Here is a 22722-nt window from a genome sequence, read left to right on the forward strand (position 1 = left end):
AACACAAAAGTTCTCTGTGTGTGGTTAATCATGAACTAATGACATTTTGAAAACATCCAGTACTTTTTAAATTACACACATATATATATATATTTAAAAAAGATTAAGAAAACCCACAAGCTTTGGGGGGAGGGGACTTAAAAAGCACATTACAATGTATCTTTTCACAAATGAATTTAGCAGTTGTCCTTGGTGAGATGGAATATTGACAACTTATGCCTTGTAGCCTTTCCCTTGTGGTGCATCTGTGGTTTGGTAGAAGTACAACAGCAACCTGTCCTTTCTGTGCATGTTCTGGTAGCATGTATAATGCAATAAATTCTGGAAACAAATTTGCTCCCTCTGCTTTCTGAAATGGAAAAATATTATGGTGGAAATGAAAGCCTTTGGGGAGGTTCTCTTCTGGTTAAACTGCTTTTGGGGCAGTAGGGTGGGGGAAGTGACGGGAGCAGGAGATGGTGCTAGAATTGGACAGTGGTGGGAGAAGGAGAGTGATAATCGCCTGGGTTTGCATTTTTCGTAAAGGAGAAAAGAGAGTCCTTTCTCCTCTCCCAGTCCCCAACCATAGAATATAATTGCACTCTCAAAGGGTGTGAGCTTCCTCTAGCCCGAGCCTGGTAAGTAAGCTTGTGCCACAAGTTGCTTTTTCCTCTTAGCTGCCCCTGTGTGTGTGTGTGTGTGTGTGTGTGTGTGTGTGAGAGAGAGAGAGAGAGAGAGAGAGAGAGAGAGAGAGAGAGAGATATTGAGATTTTTTTCTGTGGGTTTTGGTTGTGTTATTTTTAATGTTTTCAGGGAGATCTTGGTGATTTCTGGCTGGGAAGTCATCCTCAGGGGCTAGGTTGAAACTAGTCTTGTCCACCTGGAAACTACCGGGCCTCCATTACAGAAGCAAGGACAAACAACAACTTAGCATTGCATGGCATCCAATTTTCTCCCTTTTGCTCAACCCCACCCCTATCTCAAGTGCAAGACAGCCAGGCCCCAGTGAAGGGAAGGATGGGTGAGTTTTCCTAGCACACTTTGCTTTGCTTTCCTTGTAGAAGGATTTTATGCTCAGTCATTACCTTTTAGTGGCTCATATGAAAAAATTTAAAGGAAGAAATGAAAAGATTCTCTCTAGTCAAATCTCTTAGTATTTAATTACAAAATGCAGTTGGAACTACTATAAAAAGCAAGAAGGTATAGAAAAAATGACTGAAAGAACATGCAAGTGAACATGACTTTCCTTGAAGTCCAATATTCCTTTTATAGGCATGGCTTGGGAAATTCCCACTAGCATTTGCAGAATCCATATCATGGAGCCCAGATTTATCCAGTCCTGCCAGGGAAAAGGGAGGAGAAACATTATGGGGGAAATTTGACAGAAAATTCGTTGCTCCAGGTACTGGCTGCAATTTCAGAGGACCTCCAATAGCTTAATGGAGTTTCAGAAAACGGGTCCTTTTTTTCCCCCTTAAGAACAATCTATTTAGGAGCTCTGAGACTCAGCCAGGGAGGCTTTGGGACACTCAGTATTTATTCAGTTTTAAACTTCCTCCCCCAGACCAGGAACCATCCCAAGTTCCCAGACAGAATCCTTTAGAGGCATCATTTCCTAATGATGGGAGGAGGAGGGATCTGCATCCATGCTAGATTGGGAACACTGGAATAGATTTGTCCCGGATTTACATTGGTTGGGCAAAAGATGGAGTGTACTTTTAACTTCCCCATTTCTCCCAGCGATGTGGGGAGCGCCATTAGTTGTTGATTGGGGGCCATGTCAGGGAGGAAAACCTTTCCATGTTACAGGAAAGGGCATTCCCTCTGAAACAAAATCAGAAAGCCATTGGCAAAGGCAATCAATCAGACCACAAGTAGCCATTTACCCCCTTTCTTTCCGGGGTTGGAGGTGGGCTGGGAGTCCTCAAAGGTGCTGGGCAACTTGTAGAGCGAGTAATATGCCCTCCGGCCGGCGGCGACACCCAGGCCGCTTTTGTCTCGGCTACCGGCCAGGCTTCAGAGGCTTTGTACCATGGATTTGGGAGTGACAATGGGCATCTCCCTCAGATTCAAGGCTGCCCAGCCTTACCTCTGGAAGCAAGAAAAAGAATTGGGAAAGGAGTGGCCCAAGGATCTGGCCCTTTGGATTTTTTTTTTCCCCACATATTTCGGGAATCTACTTGGAGGCCTCTTAGTGAGAAAGGCGCAAAACAGCCTTGACCTGGGAGACACGGTTCCCACAGGCCTCTCTGAAGCCGGGGACAGGGCAGCTGGTGGGGGCCGGCCCGAACTGGCATTTGGGTTCTTCCCTCTGTCGCGTGTTTTCTTTCAGGGCCTCTCCAGCCGCCGGGGAGAAGACACGGACCCTGACCGACACTGTTTGCGCGGTAGACTCCACGGCTCGCTGGCCCTTCCGAGGGCTGACAGAAATCCCCAACACGGCCACCGCCGACGCTGAGCCTGGCTGGGCCTGTCCACGAGCCAGGCCGCCTCAACTCTCCCCTCCGGCCTCGGGCGTGTGCCTAGCCTCACGTCGAGGCTGTGTGTGGCTGCGCGGGCGTGTGTGAATGTGGTAGGGGGAGGGGGCGCTCCGAGCTGCTCCATCCGTCCGTTTTATTAGGGACACATTAATCTATAATCAAATACACCTCATAAAATTTTTATTGAAAGGCATAATATCATTACAGAGGTCTTCCACCTGTTTTAAACAACACGACAAGCTGTGAGAGAGCGTGTGTGTGTGTGTGTGTGTGTGTGTGTGTGTGTCTGTGTGGGGAGGGGTGGGTTTAGGTAGCGAGAGAAACAAGGGGAGAAAACTCCCCTTGGGCGCCAGGGGGCCGCCCTTAAAGGCCCGCCTGCCTCCGGCTGCTCAAGGTTCTGGCTAAGTGCTAGGTGAGCCTGTGGACGCGCGACCCGCGGCTCTGAGCCCAGGAGCTGGAGAGCCAGAGCCCTGGTCGAGACTGCAGGACCCAGAGTGGCAAGAGGAGATGAACAAATAGTCCCCAGCGCCTCCTCCGGCCGCTGATGGGCCTGTGGTCCCAGCCACCGCCGGGCTGGCCGGGCCGGGTCGGGCCGGGCCACGCCGAGCGGGCTCATATACCTGGGCCTACCTCGACTCTAATTATCGCGCTTATGTTGATGATGATTTTTTTTTTTTTTAAATCACAGCAGCCCCCAGTTTAGCGGACTGATTTACTCCCGGTATTGGTAAATATGATCACGTGGGCCGCGCGACCAATGGTGGAGGCTGCAGCCTGCGAACTAGTCGGCGGCTCCGGAGCCGGCGGGGAGCGGCTCGGCGGCGGGCAGTGTAACCTTGGGTGGGAGCGCACGGCGCCTCAAAATGTCCTCCAGTGGCACCCTCAGCAACTACTACGTGGACTCCCTCATAGGCCATGAGGGCGACGAGGTGTTCGCGGCACGCTTCGGGCCACCGGGGCCAGGCGCGCAGGGCCGGCCTGCAGGTGTGGCCGACAGCCCGGCAGCGTCTGCCGCCGAGTTCGCCTCGTGTAGTTTTGCCCCCAAATCGGCCGTGTTCTCTGCCTCGTGGTCCGCGGTGCCCGCCCAGCCCCCGGCGGCGGCGGCGATGAGCGGCCTGTATCACCCGTACGTGCCCCCGCCGCCCCTGGCCGCCGCTGCCGCCGCCTCCGAGCCTGGCCGCTACGTGCGCTCCTGGATGGAGCCACTGCCCGGCTTCCCCGGTGGCGCGGGCAGCGGTGGTGGCGGTGGCGGTGGCGGAGGCGGCGCCCCGGGCCCTGGTCCCAGTCCTGGCCCCGGTGGCCCAGCCAACGGGCGCCACTACGGGATTAAGCCTGAAACCGGAGCGGCCCCGGCCCCAGTCGCAGCCTCCACCTCCTCCTCCTCCACTTCCTCGTCCTCCTCCTCCAAACGGACTGAGTGCTCTGCGGCCCGGGAGTCCCAGGGGAGCGGCGGCACCGATTTCTCGTGCAACTCGTTCCTGAGGGACAAGGCTGCAGCGGCGGCGGGGGGAACCGGGCCCGGGGCGGGGATCCGGTCGGGGCCCGGGGCAGGCGGCTCGTCGGAGCCCTCGGCTTGCAGTGATCACCCGAGCCCGGGCTGCCCGCTGAAGGAGGAGGAGAAGCAGCATCCGCAGCCGCCGCAGCAGCAACTTGACCCAAGTAAGTGCAAAAGAAATTGCCCTCTGATTTATTGCTGAAACCTGTAAGGCTCGAATGTGCAAAACTGATAGTTTTACTAACCTATAAAAACGTCTAGACGCCTACCCATGCCTAGGCGAGCAACACGCATCCATAAAAAAGCTTCCCATAACCACCTACCCTGGGCGCGCGGTTTGTACGGTAAACAGCGCGAGCATTAAGGCTTTTTATGATAATTCCCCCCAAGTTGTGAAAAGCGGCCATCCTTGGTGAAATTAATTTAACGACCTCTCTTCTCCACCCTGTCGTCTCTCCCTGCCTCCCCTCCGCCCCTCGCTCTCCTCTGTAAACCCCCCTCTTCATAGACAACCCCGCAGCGAACTGGATCCACGCTCGCTCCACCCGGAAAAAGCGCTGTCCCTACACCAAATACCAGACGCTTGAACTAGAGAAGGAATTCCTCTTCAACATGTACCTCACCCGAGACCGGCGCTACGAGGTGGCCAGGATTCTGAACCTCACAGAGAGACAGGTCAAAATCTGGTTCCAGAACCGTAGAATGAAAATGAAAAAGATGAGCAAGGAGAAATGCCCCAAAGGAGACTGACCCAGCTCAGTACCGGCAGGAGCTCTCAAAGGCAACGGAGTTTTTCTTTGTGGGTGCTTGATTTCCAGAAACTCTGCAGCGACTCAGACTTTTTTTTTTTTCTTGGTAGAATTGACTGTGTGGTTGGTCTCTGTGAGGTATTTGGGGAACTCTGTATTTGCTCGCTTCTGTGTTGGAGAAACCAAGTGGCTTTGGGGTTTCATCTATTCCACTCCTTCCCTTTCCTGCTTCATCGGTTCCTTAGGAAATGCTATATTTTGTGAGTGCACGCTGGCTTGAGGAGCCCTCTCAATGTGTTAATGTGCCCCATGTTTCTGAAAAGTGCTGTAGTTTAGCTCCCCGAAGCCTCGACAAACCGGACCAAGCGCGCCCCAAGAAGCTGAAGGCAGAGGAAGACACTGTGCACACCCTGGCTGCTCGCCCAGGCCTAAGCCTGAGTGGTTCGGTCACCCACCGGGTTTTGAAAGCCCACTTTTAACAGGGACCCGGTGGGCTGAGACTTCCAGTGAGGCCTAGGAAGAAGCCCGGGGCCTCGGGTGGGTGGGTGGGGGTCTGTTCTTAACGTTTTGGAGCAGTTACTCTTTCTGGGAAGGCTGGGCTCACGTGGGCTGCTTTGGTTTGTGGCCCTCAGGGTTCCTGCTCGAGGACCAGTTGTAAATGTTAATGCTTCCTACCAATAAATGCTAACCTGATCAAATGGAGCCCAGACGCTGGTCCTGAACGTTGTGTCACATCTCTGTCTCTACAAAATATCACCCTCACCAGACTTTGCCTCTATTCTTGGGAGACATTGCTTAATAATCGGGGCCCTTCCAACTGGCAGGTTTCTCTGATGTTCCTCTGAACTTCCTTTGTGTGGGTTGACCTGGCCTGGAGTGCAGCCCCTGAGGGAGTCTTGGCGCCTCCCTCATCTTGGTGCGAGCATTTCAATGAACTCTGTGCTCTGGGCCTAGTTGTCAGCACCGCAGCAACGTCTGGGGGAGCCGGCAGGCCCCAGGAACTAACCACCCTTTTGCTAAGGCTTTGACATAACCCACCCCACGCCTGCCTCAACCCATGGAGCCCCAGCCACCAACCCCGGTCTCCAAACAAGGGAAAGGCCAACTCTGCGCTCTGGAGCTACTCTCCCAGCTCAGCGGGGCTAGCTGGCTCCGGGAGGTCCAAGCTGGTTAAGCTGTGAGCTTTCGCCCCTCCCCACAGGAGTCCCAAAGTGACCTTAGCGGATCAAAATGGTCAAGGAACAACTCCCGGCCACCCTCATTCCGCCGCCCCCTTCCCTCCACCCAGCTTCTGTGTATGTTTAGCCCCCAGATTGGCCCTCTAAGGTCCGCATTCAGAGGCTAAAATGAAGGTCATTGTAAGCGAGGGTTCAGGCGGAGCATAGTCTTTGCAGGCCCTAGAGGAGGCGGCGGCGCCTGGCGGCCTGGGCTGGGCGGAAGGCGGGGGCGGTGGCAGAGATCTTGGGGATCCTGATGAAAGAGGGGACTCGAAGAGAAAGCAGAGGGGGGCTGGGACAGAAAGCCAAGGCCCAGATCTGGCGGAGGTGCTGTGTACCCCCCACCCCTGCAGCTAGCCCGATACCTAGAGCTCTTTGAAAACAGGAAGAGCCAAGGTGTCATAAAGCCATCGAGCCGGCGAGACGTCTGGAGGTAATGAGTTTACGACAGGCCAGGCGCTTCGCTTTGAAACCATCTCATTTTGATGTTTGTGAGAGGAAAGGAAAAATGCAGACAAAACTGGGTCTTAAAATCTGGACAATAAAATATAAACAAGACTGTGTTGAACCGAGAAGGCAGGGGCTAGGGAGCCCCCGAGTGAGGTGTGAGCACATAGGAAATAAAAATGAGAGATAGGAAAAAGAAGGTGATGTGTTTCTGGTTTTTAAAATGGGCTGAGCATTAGAAGTAGCTTAAGGCGACTGGCTCTTTATAATATTTTGACTGTGGCCTCACTCTAGCTGGTTCTTAGAAAAAAAAAAAAACCCAAAACCAAACAAAGCAAAACACTACAACAACACCCTGTTACTTGAGAGTAGGAAGGTTAGTGAGCTTGGGTCATTTACTCAGAAAAGAGTCTCCAGAAATATAGTCTATGGGAAAAGATGAAGTTACATGCCTCTTTACAAAAACGTATAGGGCCCTTCATTCCAAACTTCACAGCAAAAATATTGAAATCTATTCACTTATCAAAAATACAACCATTACACCTGAACTTGCAGAACGCATTTTTTAAAATGGGGGGGGGAGATTAACCTATCAGGAAACACCTAAGCTGATTTAATAGTTTGAGCTTTAAAAAAAAAAAAATTCAAGTGGAATGTTTAGTCAATTTGGCTCTGTCGGTAACTTTTGTTATAAAAGTTTAAAATCCCATTACTGTCCATAGAATTTCAAAGGAACACAAGCCCAAAAGGGACTTTCCAGACAGCCATTCAGAAATCCAGCAAAAAATTTTCAATTTGGCCTCACTCCTCCCAAATTGCCCAACTAAATGGGCCCAGAACATCAAACTTAGAAAGTTAAAATAGAAATGTTTATTATCTCATGCTAAAAGCAACAGCTTTAAAAGAAAAATTACAATTCCTGACTTCCATACTTTCTTTGTTGTTGAAGTGCTTGGTTCCTTTGAGGGAAAATAAAGCTTCTCGAAAATTGATATTTTAAAAGTTGAGTTTTGTTAAATCTAGCCTGTCCTATAATTGTGCTAAAAGGCACAGCTGGGCTATTACAGAATGTGGACCTAAAGTATCCAACAAAAGTGCTGGAAGCTTTTGGCAAAGACACTACTACAAGCTCTTGGGAGCACAAATAAAATTATTCTCAGCTTTGAGGAGGCTCTGTCGACTTGTTGACAATCAAATAGAGAAGCATTATTGTGTCAGTGGTCCAAACCCCAGTCAGACTAATGAACAAGACTAGAATTGGTTTGAGAGAAATAAAAACGAAGTTGAACTCGGTCAGCTCGATTGGCATTTGGCCACTAGAGAGCGCTGTTGCTCCATTTTCTGATCTCATAAAGCTGTAGTTGCGGTGGAGAAAGGTTTTGATTAAAAATAATTACAATCTTATTTTTAATTCCAAATTAAGATAAATGTAACCAAAAACAAATAGTGTGCACTGCTAACTTGTCCATCAGTTTTTTCCAGGCATAAAATTTGGCTCAGCCAGGATTTTGGAAAATTTGGACTTTGGTACAGCGAAACTCCAAAACGCTATGCTAAATTAATTCGTTCTATCAAAACGAAAACGTGTAACAGCATAGATCTTTATTTACGGAGCTAATTTTGCTTTTTTTCTATTCAGATTATAAACAAAATGATTATATATAAAAATTTTTTAAAAATGTGTTTTGTCCAAAGAGAAAATTGTATTTTAATATTTTCTAAATTAGGCCTGAATGTGTAGAAATGTATTTAGTAGTGTTGTTTTCCCAGCCCCACCCCATGAATCACACAGTTCTAAAAAGTGTCTTATATCATTGAGATTTGGGTTATCTCTTCTATTTGTTCCCAATTCCATTCCCAAACCCATTCATTTATCAGGGTTCAAACACCAGCGGGCACATAGCATGCAAGGGCGTGCATACACACACACACACACACACACACACACACACACACTCCAAATAGTGAAATAAAAGGGCACCATTACAGAGTTACCATTACAGTTTTTATTGAAAATAATCTTTTAATTGGATATTTGCAAATAGAAGTATAAACCCTTAACTGTTAGAATCAGTTCCTTCCCATCTGAATTCAAAGAAAGCTATCTGGTGATGCTTGGCAATGACAAAACGAAAACAAAAAAAAATTTTAATAATCTTACCCCCCTGTCACCCCTAAAACAAGTCTTCAGCCTTCTCTACTAAAATTTCAATAAAGCAGGGCTTTATTTCCAGATTCATTAACAATCTGTGTAACCTCACCATTTCCAGCCATTCCTTGTAGAAAGAGTTGGGTCGGACAATATTATTTTTCTATGCCTTTCCATCTCAACCTTAATTTTTTCCATTTGTAAAAATGATATTCAGTCCGCTGGACCGACCCTCAGGATGCCCAATCACACAAGCTGGGCCAACCCACAAGGAACGCCAGGATAATTGAAATCACTGGCCTGCTGCGACTTCGAAGCCATTGGGTTTTTTAGGCATTACATTTGGTGTGGAAAGCCGGCGTGGTGTGTTGTAGCTTAAACCAGATCGTCCTTGGTGGGCTGGGCGTGTCTTTGAGGTCTGTTCCCAAGGCCAGTGGGTCTCATGCCCTCTCAACACTGGGTTACCTAGAAGGGAAAGAGGCTCAGCATCCAAGGAACTCACGAAAAAGGCTGAGTAAAAGAGAGAGAAAAAAAAAATACTCAGCGGAGAACCATTACATTTACTGGAACACTTATTAAATGGCATTTATTAAATGTTTTACATTTATTAAAACGGGAGAAGATAGAAGAAGCGTGGAGAGAAGGTTGGTGGTGTAATGCCAAGCAACTCGGGAGAGAGCTGCTAAAATCAGGAATATTTTACCGATTCATACTCAACAATTCATACATAACTCTGGCTGCTTCTCCTCCTCTTTAATTACAAACTAGGCTTAACTTTTTCTTTTCTTTCGGGAAAAATTAGCAACTTTAAGATAAGCCTGGAGCCCACTCTCACACAGCTTATCTCACAGGTTAGGTGAATTAACTAGAATAGTTAGCAGAACACCGGGCCGCCTGCAGCAGCCTGGAACCAGCGCGATCCGAATGCCAGTCTTAAGGCTCCAAGGGGGACTCGCGAGTGTCGGTTCCCGGTGCGCCAGCGGGGGGACAGTCTTTTCAGGTTTGGTCTCGCAGGCGTGGGGGCTGAGACTTGGGGGTCTCAAGTCCTGACCTAGGAAATGCCACCTACCCCAGCGTGAGTCCTCTTTCTCTGCTAGAAACATTTCTTTCCGCTCCTCTATTTACTCCCTCAGCAGTGCTAATGCCCCTCTTCCCACATTCTACAGTCTCCCCCGTTCCTAGTACTGACGTCTATCAAGGGTGAAATGATGGAAACTATATTCATGGGCATGATTTTCATTAAATATCAATTAACCTAGGAGCCTCAGCCAGGTATGCAGTGCGTCAATTGTAAATGTACCTCTCGTTTCCACAAGGCCCTTTCTGTTGGAAAGGACTTTGATTCGTTTGATAACGCCAAGAGTTGGGACCATACTTATGACCTTTAATCAAACTATTTAGACCCAACCAAATGCACGGTCCGGTCTGTCAACTTTGCTGGTCCAAGTTCCCCGTGTTCAGAAATGCAAAACTCATGGCCAGTCTTCATAGGGCTGTTCCAGGGGCTCTAGGAGGGAGTCATTTGCTCTGCAGCCTCCTGGGAGTGTCCTCCCTGACTCCCCAAGTCTAAGGTTCTGCCGCGCCCCTTCTCAGCGGGCCAAGGCAGGCGTCCTCTCGGCCACGGAGCGCAGTGAGCCCTTGGCAGTGCGGCTTTATGGGCCCCCTTTAAGGCTGGCGGAGGCATCTCGGGGATGGAGTGAGGAGTCCCGTCGGACATACGGTTCGCCTCGCCTTCGCGTGGATCCCTCCGCGCGGTTATCTCGCCCCCATCTCGCTACCTCTCCTCGCAGTGGTGGGGCACGAAAATGCCTGGCCGGCGCGCACCGGGGCGGCGGCGAGACTGGAGGGAGGGGGGACCGGGGGGGGGGCGAGGGGAGAGGTAGCAACGGGCAAAGGTTTCTTTCTTTCCCCCCCCCACCCCAATTTTCCCTCCAGAGCAGGACTTGTAAACTGAAGCAAAAAAAGAATATTCCCGCAGGCCGGGCGCACTTTTTTCTTGTCCCGGTGCGCTAGGGCCGCCTGGTGCCTGAGAGGAAACAGTGGAGGCAGCGGGGCAGGTCATCCAGGGCGTCGGCGATTATATTGCAGCCGAGCCGGTGCGCGCCAGGAGAGGCTGGGAAGGCGGCGGCGCGCGGGGGCTGGGCCAGGCCCCGCGACCCGCGAGGGAGGCGGCGCAAGGCCGAGGCGGCGGCGCCCCAGCCGGGCATGAATGCCCAGTAGCCGAGCACCCGGGCTGTTGGGCCTCTGAGGCGACGCGCACAGGGCGGGCTGGCGGCAGCAGCGACGTAGTCCGGCGGCCACAGCGGCGCGAGCGGCCGCCCCAGAGGCCCCCGCGGCACTGCGGCCGAGCCCAGGCGCGCTCCCTGACTGCTCCACGCCGCCCGCTTGTGCCGTCCTACGTCGGTCCTCGGCCGCCGCCGCCCGGATGAGTTCGTACTTCGTGAACCCGCTGTACTCCAAGTACAAGGCGGCAGCGGCGGGCGAGGCCATCAATCCCACTTACTACGACTGTCACTTCGCGCCCGAGGTCGGCGGCCGCCACGCCGCCGCCGCCGCCGCCGCCCTGCAGCTCTATGGCAACAGCGCCGCGGGCTTCCCGCACGCGCCCCCGCAGGCGCACGCGCACCCGCACCAGTCCCCGCCGCCCACGGGGCCTGGGTGCGGCGGTGGGGGCGGCCGGGGTCCGGGTCAGGATTACTTCCACCCGGGCGGGGGCAGCCCGGCCGCTGCCTACCAGGCCGCCCCACCTCCTCCTCCGCATCCTCCGCCTCCGCCGCCGCCTCCCCCCTGCGGCGGGATTGCCTGTCACGGGGAGCCCGCGAAGTTTTACGGATACGATAACTTACAGAGACAGCCGATTTTTACGACCCAGCAAGAGGCCGAGCTGGTACAATATCCTGACTGTAAATCGTCCAGTGGTAATATTGGCGAGGACCCAGACCACTTAAATCAGAGCTCGTCTCCTTCTCAAATGTTTCCCTGGATGAGACCACAAGGTTGGGATGCCTTTTTTTTTTTTTTTTTTTAAAGAGGGGAGAAATCTGCTTTCACCTCACGTTCTAGCTTTAAAACTCCCCTTTCCTCTCCCTCTCCCGCTCCTTTTCTTTCTTGTTTAGCCGCGGTGGCTCTCATTCATAAAGTAATAAGGTTTTTTTAAAAGTAAAGATGATAGGGACAAAATAGTTGTGAAGACCTTGTCTCTGCTTCTCTTGCCTGCAACACTCTGTATATACAGAGCTGAAGAGCACTCTGTATATTTCACCCGTTAGACCCATTTCAGAAACCTCCAGCAACTTGCAGAGACACCATTGCAGTTTTTTAAACGTTGATTTCCACCTTTTTGTTTTAACCAGCAGCTCCTGGTAGACGAAGAGGAAGACAAACCTACAGTCGCTTCCAAACCCTAGAGCTGGAAAAGGAATTCCTTTTTAACCCTTATCTGACCAGGAAGAGAAGAATTGAGGTTTCCCACGCCCTAGCCCTCACTGAGAGACAGGTAAAAATCTGGTTTCAGAATAGGAGAATGAAATGGAAAAAGGAGAACAACAAGGACAAATTTCCCGTTTCCCGGCAGGAGGTGAAGGACGGGGAAACTAAAAAGGAAGTCCAAGAGCTGGAGGAAGACAGAGCTGAAGGCCCGACAAATTAACTTCTACCTTTAAAATTTTACCACAGACTATTAAAACTAATGGTCAACATATGCTGGTGGACACCACCTATTTTCTTTTTTTGGAAAGGACCTTACCTGTGTTTCAAGCTACCTTCATGTCACTGCTCTTGAGGTTTCTGCGCTTTGAGAGGGATTTGGGTGTTTAAACAAATTTTCTAGTGTTGCATAGAAGCAATACCTGGGCTGTCCTATGAAAGGGTAATTTGATACTGACCTTGTAGCTATATTTTTATAATGGTAGTTTCTAATGTCTGAACTGGTGATTTGCCTCAACAACGTAAACTTCCTAATTATTAGCACAAATAATTGAATATGAAATGCTTTATTAATCAAACAAGTGCACTTGAACAACTTAAATCTTTTCTTTATGGTGAGTAAATTAAGTATTAATTTTTAAAAAAATTATGCCTGAAGAATTTTTACTTTATATTATTTGATTAAAATGTATTATTTATGTTTTTCTTTATGCTTTTATAATGAGTGGTTCAGGTGCCTTTTGTTTACTTCTAAAGTAGTTAAAGGTTTCTCTGAGTATTTTGTTGATGTAATATATCAGGGAAAAGTCTGGGCCAAATATTTGAAAAGCACATGTTAGCTAAAGAGTATAATTGTAGTCCAGGCTCTGGCAGCTTCCTTGAACTTCGGGAAAATGTTGGGCCAGTGACAAAAGTTTCAGGACGTCACAATTGACATTTAATCATTTTTCTATAGTCCATACAAATTATGGCAATTAAATAATCTAGAGTGAATTAATACTTGAAAAACCATTTATAACATTTTCACTCATTAACCTTTCACTCTGGCAAGTCGCCTTGCTTTCATTTTGAACCTCACTTGTAATCGCCTGAAATTGCTTGGTCTCTACACTAGGGCCACCACTGTGATTCTGTTTGAGTATGTGCCATATTTATTTGTATTTCCTTCGCTCTGTTCGCATGCTCCTTTTAAGCCAATTTGCTATGGGTATCTCAGATGACGGTTGGTATGGTCCTCTGCTGTTCTTCAGGAGAACTATGGCCTCACATATTTGAAACAAACCCTGAGAGCAAATGCAGAAAACTCGAGTGTAAACAACCGCTCCAGAACATAGCTAGCTCCTTAATAAAGAAATGAATCTTTCTAGAGCTAATGTCTTTGAGCGCCGCAAATGTTCCTTTTACTGAATTACATACAATAGCCAGTGCCCTTATAAGGCAGCAACTTGCTCAAGGCTTCTGTCTGATAAGAAAGGGTTGGGGGTAACACACTTCCCATGCTTTTTTTAAAAAAATAAAAAAAGAAAGCTGGGATGGGGGATGCTCTTGTAGTCAAGAGAGCTGGCTATACTATCTGTGTTTCATCTTGCTGGTAATCCTGCTAAGATGTTATGAAAGCTTTGAACTTCCGCAAAGTACTCAAATTGTAGGCCCGGTAGGGGACATCCCAGAGTCCAGGTTATGCCACAGCTTAATTCCCCTGATTCCCATTGATGCTGGGTTTTGGCATCTGTTATTAACAAGGTATCCATTTCCCATTGGAGCCTGCTCTTGCAGCTGCCATTTTACAGGGGTGGGGGGAATGTAGGAAGGGAGAGGGAAGAAATAAATATAAGAAAAGGATTGTTTTTCCCCCCAAATGGAAAGCATCTTTATTAGATAGATGTTGAAAAGCTCTTTTTATTTTAGCCATTTATTTTTAAAGAGGCACATTTGTGTGTTTGTACATGGTGCTGGGAATAGATTAGAGACACATTTTAATTTCCAGAGTGGTTTTTATTACACAGGTAAGAAAAGATGATCTTTAGTTTGGGGCCAGTCTTGCCTGCCCCCTTAGGTATTGCCAGGCATCTTTCTGCTGTTCCACTAACCAGAGAAATATTGGTATTGGCCAGGTCAGAGATGAAGCACCACCTACCTGGCTTTCCACCCTGGGAAGAGGCTCTTTAATCCAGGAAAGACAGTTTTAATACATGGGTGGCTGAGGCTAAAACACTTGGATGAGAGGAGACAGCTGCAAATGCACATGCTGGATTTGAGAATGTTTTGCATTGTGTGCTGCTGCCTGAAATATTGGCTATTACAGAGAAGGATGCCTAGGGCTGATGGCATGGCTGGGGAGCAGCCCCAAGAATAAACTATCCAAAGACCTGTGCTTATCTAAACTCTAGTTGGTTTAAGGGAGTCTTCTGTATATTAGCAAAACTTGATATCCCACTCAAAAATGCTCCCCAAATATTTCTTTTAGAGCTATAGATTTGAGCAAGTCTCTTTATTAGGTGAGGGACCTAGTGCATGGGTAGAGGTGGAAAGGTGAAGGGAAGGTAAAAATGTCCCTTCCTTGGCATTCTGTGCTGATCTGGAAATGAACCTTCTGACCCTGCTGGTCCCCTAAACCATGATCATAGCTCATATACAGAAGATGACTTCATTTCAATAACTGATATATTTGAGAAATGAGTTTGTACATATACATAGATTGATTATACACATGGAGAAAGTGTTAGTTATGAATGTAGGTATATGTATTTTCTTCTGTAGATAGGAAACACATAGGTTTGTCTCCAAATAAAGACCCTGAGGAGTTACACATCACACATATTCGCCACCTTCTTTTACAATGGCTAGACATCTCCACCCCTCCATCATGGTAGCTCATATAGACAGAGGACCAGTGACGAGCACCCAAGTTGCCTTTCTAATTGGCTCAGATCGGTAAACATTCAAGCTTTGTAGCATCAAACAAACATTTTTTTGCTGCAAAAATTTGCATAAATCTTCAGAGAACCCTTTGCAAATCCAGGCAGTGCTTTTCTGCCCGGAGCTGCAGCAATATGCCTAAGTCTGTAAGAAAAAATAGGACCCTCCAATGTTAACAATGAAAAAGCTAAGCTTTCCAAGTGAATTAGGCTTTGTACTTGCAAGAATGAGAAACACAAAAGAGGATGTAGGTCTCAGTCTAGAGAAAAGACAGTTCAGGGATGCCATTTTGTAAGGTTCCACAAAGATCAATGCATTGCTTACTTCTGCACAGAAGGGGAAAAAGCAAATATGGCTGCCATTCAGTGCCAAGAGTCTCTTCCCAGTCCTCATTCCCCAAGTTGAAAAGGAGGGTCATGAAGCTCTGCTTTATTTGGGTAAAAGGGGAGAAAATAAAAAGACAAATTGATTATCGAGATTATTTCTCAGAAAATTTTTAGAATTCAACACTCTTTCCTCAGTTCATGTGTATAGATCAGTAGAAAGTGTTCTAGACTTGAGAGGGCCCAACAACTTGCTCCAACTCCTTGTGTAATAAAACATTTTTTAGTCTTCAATGCAGAAGGTGTTGCCATTTCACATTCAAGCTTTTGTCTTCTACTTCCAAGGTATTTTCTGAGTCCTTGGGCATCTGGGGGTGGGAAGGGGAAGAGAGAATATTTGAATGAACTCTTGTCTGCTTCTGTGGTTCCCTTTAGCAAAATTAGGACCCATTGGCTTTTCTAGAAAGAATATGACTTTTGCTGAAAAATGACAACAGAAGTCCTTTAATAAAAAACATCCAAGGTCATCTGAATTTCCTCATAGGTTACAAATTGCCTATTCCAGAGGATGGTGTGCCATTTCCTGCTGAAGTCTACATTCACTGAGGTACTTAGTGTGAAGATGGTACTAGTAGAGAACTTAAACACACATAACCAATATAAAATATAAACATTGTTAGTAGTCCTTAAAGGCTATCTTTAAGGAAAAGATTGGCAATATGCTGGTGGGGTTGGGGGGCAGGAGAGAGAACCTTTTTCAGGCAAGTACTGAAACCTGGATTACCATGCCCATGAGGGGAATACTGGAGGCCAGCTGAGGACATTTACTTTCAGGCAGAGTTCTATGAAAAATGCAAAGATGTGACACCTGCCTTTGAGGAAAAACATTTTTGACTGGTTTTGGGGAGTCACTCCTTTTCTGAACAGGAAAAGGAGAAAGGAGCCCTCCTCTTCACAACTGCATTGAATAGACTTTTCAATGGGCAAATATTTGGGGTTCAAGGAGAAAAAGAAGAGCTAGGAATGAATTTCACAGAAATGAGAATTGCTCTCAGAGGGGACCTAAAGCAAGGAGTTTCAGAGGGGATCCCAAATGATTACTTGTAACCCAAGACTGTCTAGGAGGATGTTTATGCGGAGACACTGACCAAACAGTGGATGCCCAAACTGTTATTTTGGAGAGGTTGACAAGTACTTAAAACCATTTTAGCTATTGGACTGTTGGTAATTCTTCTACCAAAGAAATCCCCAGCAAATGGAAGATCTGAATTTATGTTGGAGAGGAGTGGGAGGGGAGATTGTGCTTTCTTGGTCTGCAGAGCCCAGATTTTCTGGGCAAGATCACTGGGGTAGGCTTGCCTTAGGTAAAAGGCTAAAAATGAAAGTGCTTGGCTACCCCTCTGGACAAGCCTTTTATGAAGGGAAGGGAGGAGAAGCCAAGTTATCAAGGTAGTGGAAGACATTGGGGGTTTGCTGGAGGAATGACCTCCTTAGCACCTGAGCCAACCATTTCCAACAGGGCAGCCAAAGGCACAGAGGTTTTAAGCCAAATTAAATACACACACACACACACACACACACACACACACGTTCCTAGAAAAAGAAGAGAGGAGAGGCGGGGAGTGAGGGAGAAAAGAGAGAGAGAGGGTGGAGAGGAAAGAGAGAAAGACCAACAGACCTGGGAGACAAGAGGAAAAAAGGACTGGAGGAGTGGGACTGAGAGAGAGAGAAAGGAGGGAGAGGGCAGCAAAAATCGAGAAAAAGAAAGACGGGGAAGAGGAAAAAACATGGCGCTTGCGAGCTGTATGTGCAAAATCCGCAAGGAATTGCAGTAAATTCCTTTTTGTTTGAAGAAAATTTACAACTTGGTAATAGACCTTTTTATGACCTATTTGCGGTCGTCATTGGCTGCGGCTGGTCATGTGCAGGCGCCGCTCGCCTTCACGGCCTTTTTCCTGATTTCCCAGGCGAATTTCCCCCCGCATTCTGCTTTCCCAGAGCCTCACCCCCTCTTTTTCTAACCTTTGTCTCTGCAGAGGTGGGCTCCAGTCGGCGGCTGCGGGGTTGCGGGGTCCGTTGCGGCCTCGGCTCCTGCCCGGCGCCGGGCCTGACCCTACGGCCGCTAGCTCCGGACGCACGGTGGCCGCCTCCGGAGCTGGTGGGGAGCCCGGAAGGAGCCCCAGGCGCCGAGCCCCCGCCGGCGCTGACACCGCCTGCCGGCAGCAGCAGGCCTGCTCCGAGTGACTAGCCGCGCGGTTCCGACGCGGTTTCTTCTCCAACATGAGCCAGTTCCTGCTGCCCAGAGTGCGCGCAGCCAGGCTGTGCTTAGTGGATTACAGCAGCCGCCCAGGCCGACCGCCGGCTCCCGCTGGACAGCCTCCGGGTAAGAGTCATCCCTTCCCCGCGCCCCGAGAGCTGCCAGCGAAGAGCTCGAAGTGCCAACCGCCTAGCGCGGTTCGAGGAGCCCAGCCCAGCCCCCTATACATCCCTGGAACCTAGGGGTCACTGTATGCACCCCTGCCCTCTAATCCATCCCCAGGATGTCCCTTGGGGCCCGCGTGGGGACCTGCTGGGCTCAGAAGTCGAAGGGGGAAAGTCTGGTTTCCTCCAGAGGTGGGCAGCAGCAGCTAGGATCCCACTGACTAAATCAAGAGCCCCTCAATCCCGACCTTGGAGGAAGGGTGTGAAGATGGTTTCTGAGTATTTTAGCTTTGTTGGAATTGTGGGGGGTCAATAAAGGCACCCTGTAGAATAAGACGTTGGTTTTGCGGTTTGTCTATGTTCCGAGGTACCTGAGAGGCTGACAGGTGTTTTTTGAGGGTTAGAGCTTTGGATGGGGGTGGGGTGGATTCTGTGTACTCAGAGTGTGCTTGTTTTTGTTTTTTTTTTTTTTTTTTTTTTTTTTTTTTAATCGAGGCTTTGGTAATGATGCTGGCTAATTTCTAGGGTTTAAGGTTTATTGGGCCTTGGGTATGGGATAAAATTTTAAATATTTCTTTAGTGCTCAGGGGATTTTTTAAAAAAATAATAACTCAAAATAAATTCTTCCGAATCTGATAGTCTCTCAGATGAATTTGGATTATTTTATGCTACAAAATGGATGCATGGTTTGGGAAGTAATAGTGTCAAAAAAAAAAAAAAAAAACAACTGGAGCACATCTTAGGATAAACCCAACAGACATTTCAGAAATGCAAAGCACTGTAAATTCAAACACCGGGTGTTTTTGTCTTTTGCCAGAGTAGCAAAAGAGTAGGTCTTTGGGCTTTCTAAATATATTGGTGGTTTTGCCTACCAATAAACATTACATAGCAACATTTTCCTCTCTGCTTCAAAACTACTGAACCACACATTTGTTAGGGGGGAAAAACGTAGAAAATTTTTATACTGCTTTTCCCTCACAGATTTTGAATGGCACTTGAGGATGCAGTTTGCAAATCCTATTGCCTAATTCCTTCATGAATATTGTGAAATATGAAAACCTTTAGACAATCTGCCGCATTGCGCATGGGGTCTAACTGCGCATGTCAGGGTATCATCCCCAAAGCACCTATTGCAAATCCTTATTGTTCCCCCAAACATTTCAGTGTAACAGTGTTGGCTGGAAGAGCATTTCTGAACAATATATGCCATATTTATAGAAAGATATTTTTAGGTATTAGCTATGGGATTATGTTCATTTCAAAATGGCGGGCCACAATTTGTGGTCAGTGACATCTGCAGGATTGTCCTAAGTCATTAACTCTGATCACTAACAAATAATGAATTCTTAAGTGATATTTTTTTATTTGGAGTTTCTGTATTTTGTAATTATTTCTTTACCAGTTTGATGATGTTGAGATCATTCTTTGATATCTGTAGAAAGTGTTCTCTATTGAAAAGTAGACTTGAGCACGGTTCATTCATAGGCCCGGCCAGGAACTGGAGGTCAGCTGTACCAAGGGTGGGGGTAGGAGTGAAATTGTGGCTCTAATGAACAAGCTGAGGGTTCAGAGCTTCAAACATTTTTCCCCAGGTTCATGGCCCAGTGAGTTCAAGCTACCAAGGTAGTCTGCAGGTTCGATTATGCAGCAGAGGGTGATGTCATGGACAGATATAGAGGATTGAGGGTCTATTTGTAAGCCCCATAATAGCACTGAGCTCATTTGAAAGATATGGTTGATTGTATCTAGAGGAATAATGCAACTTATATTTCAACTCAGGCCATTTAGTCCACAAGGAAACTAGTTGGGGTTGTTGCCACTGACGAAATTGCCCTGTTGTCTCTGTTAAACCGACAACTGAAATGAAACGAAATTTAAAAACCCTTGTACCGTAAGAGCTCAGAGTCCAGGAAGTGTAACTCCTAGCGTCCTTGACCAGACCTTTGTCCATTTATAGATTAGGAAGCCAGTAAGCTTGTCGGGGCCTCAGTGTGTCTCTGGGTCAGGCTGTGGTCCGGCTTGTGATCTCTGGGAGGACCAGGAAGAAGAGCCAAGCTCACTCTTAAAAATGTGGCCAAGAATTAGAACTGAAAACCAACTGTGTTTTCCCATCAGATATTTTTCCAAACAAATATATTTCACCAGAGTTCTGTTCTCTGAATCCGTGAGGCAGGAGAAATTGGAACAAAGACAGTATTTCACCCTGAGCTGGCAGGCAGCTGTTAGAGGTATTTACGGCCTCGCCGCAGTGCGGCGACCAGGCAGGGATTGTGGGGAGCACCGGAAGCTGGGGAGAAGCTACCAAGAACTCAGATTCCGATTTAAATCCAATTTAGAGCCATGTTTTGGGAAATGATGTAAATAGATATCGTCTTGTTAGGGATTGGTCCCTTAGACTTGATACTTTTGCAGAAAGAGGGAAAAGTTGTGTTCTCTGAACATAAGGTGGTTTTCCCCGTCTTGATGGACGACTAAGGGAAAGAAGTGCCCTAGATATGAAATTTCAGATCCGAATGACAACACACAGTTATCATTGACAACATTACGATTTTGATTTTGTTGGTTTGGTGGTACAGGGCTTGCAAATCGGAATGGATGAGGCTTTTTAGTACAGGTTTTCCTGAAAAAGAAAAGTACATCTCCTGCCTTTTCCAGATGGGGCTTCGAAGCTCCTTTGCAGCCAGGCGCAGGAGTAGAGGGTGGTGCCCAATACCGCACTCCGAAGGGCACGCAGCGGGCACAGCTCAGTGCCCCGCAACGTCGATCACGCGTGCTAGTCTGGCGCATGTGCAGTGAAATAGCCCAGCCCAGGGATTCAACCAGTGCGGCATGGGTGGGGGGAGGGGGCCAGTGGACTCCTGGCAGGAAGATACAACCGGATCTCTCCACTACCCCTTCCCTCAGGATTCGCTACTCTCCATTCCTTTATTCCAGCCTTCCGTCTAAATATAGCCAAAGAGTTTTGCCTCGCTACATTATTTTCAATCGTGATTTACCTCCCCCCACCCCGATTTAAATCTGTATTTTTAGAAACAGGCTGCAAACACCAGTTAGTAGCCCATGGAGACGATCTTTTTTTAAAAGGTATTTATACAGCTATAGACATAGATATATTTGACCCTCGGGGAAGTGTATAGATTTCGTTTTATTTTTTTTTTTCAGCCTGGTGCGTCTGCTTTGGGAAGAGGCCTTTCCTCTTGGCGCCTGTTCAAACCGCCAAACTTAAGGCCAATCTTTCAGGCAGACCATTCCCGGATCTTGTTACGCCAGCGCAGCACGTTCGAGGGCTGGGGTGGGGAGAGCGGCTCAGCGGAGAGCAGTCAAGTAAATAAATAAATAAACCGACAAACTGGACGGATTTTCTGCCTGGGCTCGTCTAATTAATGGGGGATGCGCGCTTCTGGGCCACGGGCTTGTTTTCTGTGCTGGGGGGTGGGGTGGTGAGAGACAGCCCTCGGGGACCTTAGAGGACGAGCCTCTGGTGCTGGGAGACCTCCACCCGCTGGAGGAAACCCCAGAACTGGGGTTTCCAGGGCTGCCTGTCTCTCTGCTCTGCTGTCTAGCACCTTGTCCAGGAGGAGGCGCTGTAGGACAAGCGTCTCGCGGGCTGCGGCGACGCCGCTGATGCCCCGGGCGGGAGCTGACTGGGCTGTGTGGGGGGGGGAAGAAGAGGACACGTGAGCCGCCCCTCCCTCTCCCAGCTCTCCGCCTCCGCGAGCAAAGTGCATTGAGCCTTGGACGAAAGTCCGAAATGCTTTGCCCCATACTCAGGGGTCTCTTCTTCTGACAAGCAGAGGAGGCAGCTCCGAGGCCTCAAGGGCCTTAAAGCCAGTGCTGGGATATTGGGACCACCTCGTTTTCTCCGCCTTCCCAGAGGGGGCGCGATTTCCGTAAGCTGTGCTCCTACGAACCATCAACTAGGATCCTGTGATGGGGCAAGCTGCTCCCAGCCCATTGGTTTCCAGCCAGTCTACCTCTAGCTGCTTCTCCTGTCATTTGCCCTACCCTCAGATTCCTGGTGCCTTCAAAAAGCACTTTGTGCAGAGCCTCCTACAACAAGCTGATGGGATTCGCCCCTGCTCACTTAGAACCGGGCCTGGATCCTGTGACTCCTAACAGACTTTAAGAACTCCTGGGCAAAACCCATTTATTTCATGACTTGAGAACTACACATGTGTGTTTCTACTCTTCTCAACACCATGCATACACCCTTTACCCACCATTTGGCTCATTTCAGGCCTTTGGTGGGCTCTACAGGCGTTTCTTGCACCAGAAGTTAACACCCAACTTTAACAACTGGCTCTGATCAACCCCACTGATGACCTATTGTCTCCTAGCAATGCAGACTTTTGCCCCCTTCTCTCCCTACTCTAGAGCAATGATTTCACTGAAGATTTCTCAGTCCCCTCCCAGACTACCTGAATCAGAATGTCCAGATATGGTACCCAGGGACCTGCAGTTTTAAAACGCCCCACCCCAGAACAAATTAGATACACACTTATGTTTAAGAATCACTGGTCAAGTGTCTCCCCTGCTTGGTTCTTTGTTCTTCTGAAGCTGTGTTAATTGTCTGTCTCTACAACTAGGCATCTCCCAGAGATCCTGGGGCTCCATCTGTGATTGGTTTTTTTACATTGACTACCACAAAGGCTGAGTAATTGTCTCATTCAGGGAGTCTCCTAGATCCTTACTTTTGGCTAAGAATTTTCAAAGAGAGCTGGTTCTGCATTCAAAACCCCTTGAATTCTAACCTACACTCTAACACTTACCTGCCATGTGACTTTTAGGCAAGTTGGACAAACTCTCTAAGCTTGTTTCCTAGTTTGAAAAGTAGGGATAATGAGTACCTTCAAGGGTGGTTGTGTGGATTTTTACTTATACTATTGTATGTTAGGCACTGTTTGCTTTACTTTAATTCACTAGTTAAGTATTTACAGTGGTATTTGGGGACAGTAATTCAAATCGTGTTCCTAATTATTATTATCCCTTTTATGCTTAGCAATCAGACTTACCAGCCAAAAGAGACTTGGTCCAAACACCAAATCCTGATGGGTTTTTTGTTTGTTTTTTGTTTTTTCACTGCTGGGGATCAAATCCAGCACTTCCATGCACATTAG

General features: G+C 48.0%; 2 protein-coding genes and 1 long non-coding RNA gene across 4 annotated transcripts; all 3 read left to right on the forward strand.

Moving 5' to 3' along the window:
* Positions 1 to 3216: 3216 nt before the first annotated feature.
* Hoxd9 (homeobox D9) lies at positions 3217 to 5226 on the forward strand. Its single transcript, XM_026405644.2, has 2 exons — positions 3217 to 4118; positions 4463 to 5226. Exons 1-2 carry the CDS (start codon positions 3323 to 3325, stop codon positions 4702 to 4704), a joined length of 1038 nt encoding a protein of 345 aa, XP_026261429.1. The 5' UTR covers positions 3217 to 3322; the 3' UTR covers positions 4705 to 5226.
* A 5149-nt stretch (positions 5227 to 10375) lies between these two features.
* On the forward strand, positions 10376 to 13275 carry Hoxd8 (homeobox D8). 2 transcript variants are annotated; one of them, XM_026405649.2, is made up of 2 exons: positions 10376 to 11512; positions 11873 to 13275. In XM_026405649.2, exons 1-2 carry the CDS (start codon positions 10942 to 10944, stop codon positions 12163 to 12165), a joined length of 864 nt encoding a protein of 287 aa, XP_026261434.1. In that variant the 5' UTR covers positions 10376 to 10941; the 3' UTR covers positions 12166 to 13275. The 2 variants fall into 2 exon arrangements, with proteins under 2 accessions (XP_026261434.1, XP_026261433.1); XM_026405648.2 differs by having other exon boundaries at positions 10377 to 11512; positions 11870 to 13275.
* A 3513-nt stretch (positions 13276 to 16788) lies between these two features.
* LOC144254930 (uncharacterized) lies at positions 16789 to 20959 on the forward strand. The gene is made up of 2 exons (XR_013343641.1): positions 16789 to 17567; positions 20768 to 20959. It is a non-coding gene; the product is annotated as an uncharacterized LOC144254930 (long non-coding RNA).
* Positions 20960 to 22722: the final 1763 nt, after the last annotated feature.

Source organism: Urocitellus parryii, chromosome 1, assembly GCF_045843805.1.
Source record: "Urocitellus parryii isolate mUroPar1 chromosome 1, mUroPar1.hap1, whole genome shotgun sequence".
In the NCBI taxonomy this organism is placed as follows: domain Eukaryota; kingdom Metazoa; phylum Chordata; class Mammalia; order Rodentia; family Sciuridae; genus Urocitellus; species Urocitellus parryii.